Source organism: Vigna radiata, chromosome 7 (genome assembly GCF_000741045.1).
Source record: "Vigna radiata var. radiata cultivar VC1973A chromosome 7, Vradiata_ver6, whole genome shotgun sequence".
Classification (NCBI taxonomy): Eukaryota; Viridiplantae; Streptophyta; class Magnoliopsida; order Fabales; family Fabaceae; genus Vigna; species Vigna radiata.
The window spans coordinates 32,931,363-32,932,822 of record NC_028357.1 but is presented as its reverse complement, the minus strand read 5'-3'; the positions used below and the strand labels follow the sequence as shown (position 1 = coordinate 32,932,822).

General features: G+C 37.6%; 1 protein-coding gene across 1 annotated transcript; it reads left to right on the top strand.

Moving 5' to 3' along the window:
• Positions 1–110: 110 nt before the first annotated feature.
• Positions 111–1,256, top strand: LOC106766329 (putative nuclease HARBI1). Its single transcript, XM_014651060.1, has 3 exons — positions 111–410; positions 494–719; positions 805–1,256. The coding sequence occupies exons 1-3, from the start codon at positions 111–113 to the stop codon at positions 1,254–1,256; spliced, it is 978 nt and encodes a 325-aa protein (XP_014506546.1).
• Positions 1,257–1,460: the final 204 nt, after the last annotated feature.

Here is a 1,460-nt window from a genome sequence, read left to right as displayed (position 1 = left end):
ACTCGAGTGATTCCAGTAGTGTAAGCATTTCCCTACCAGAAAGAGATCGTCGTAGAGAGAAATTAATGTCATATCTTGTGCACACTAATCGGTGTCGCGACATTATTAGGATGGGTCCAAAGGCATTTATAAATCTTTGTGAAAGAGTAAGATCAACTGGTTTGGTTAAGGACGTCATTCGGTCGACAGTGGAGCAACAAGTGGCTCAATTCCTTCATATAATTGGCCATAATGTTAAGAATCGAAGTGTCGCATTTTTCTTTCATCGCTCGGGTTCGACGGTTAGCAGACACTTTCATAATGTGTTGGATGCAGTTATAAATTTGGAATCTAAATTCCTAATTCAACCCACAGGAAATGAGGTTCAACCATATGTCTTGAACAACAATCGGTTTTACCCGTACTTTAAGGTATTGATTGAAAAATTACCTTACATGTTCTTTGATGAAAGAATCATAACAAATTTAGACTTTTATCATGTTTGAATGTTTAGGATTGTTTAGGGACCATAGACGGTACTCATGTTCGTGTAAAGGTGGCAAGATTTGATGCTCCGAGATTTCGAGGAAGAAAAGATTGGCCAACTCAAAATGTGTTCGCCGCCTGTGATTTTAACATAAAATTCACATACGTTCTTGCTAGGTGGGAAGGGACTGCATCAGATTCAAGAATTTTGAAAAATGCTTTAGATCGAGATGATCCGTTGGTTATCCCCCAAGGTTAGTGTCTAAATTGTTCTGTTGTTCACTAAATACCTTTATATGATAGTAGTGATTAAATAGCCTTACAAGTTCAAAATTGTAGGAAAATACTACCTGGGTGATGCTGGATTTATGTTGAAAAGCACGNTTTTGACACCATATAGAGGCGTCAGATATCACCTTAAGGAATATACACGTAGAGGACCACAAAATGCGCGCGAGTTGTTTAATCATCGACATTCATNGTTGAGAAATGTAATTGAAAGAAGTTTTGGTGTGTTGAAAAAACGATTCCCTATCATTGGAAGTGGCACTGAACCACACTATGATTTGGAGACTATGACAAAGATTATCTTAGCATGTTGCATCTTGCACAACTTCCTTCGTACCGTGGATAATGAGGACTCATTACTTGATGAAGTTGATAATGAGTTGAATGAAAGACAAAAGCATAATGTGTCATCGTCTCAACTTAGGGAAGAGGATCATAGGATGGGTAGTAATATTAGGGATGCCATAGCATATCAAATGTGGCGAGATTATCAGAACTCTTAGTTACTGTATTTGATTGTGTTGTATGTTGTATGTTGTATGGTTAGACCAGAAATGCAGGGGCAACGTGTTAAAACAGTTGGGTGTTTGAATATTAATGATAGACTTCTGCATTATGTTATTGTGCACATGCTGACTCCACGACCTGCAAATTTTGCAAAGGTATTGCAAGAGGATATCTTCATGATATGGCTGATTAAAAATAAT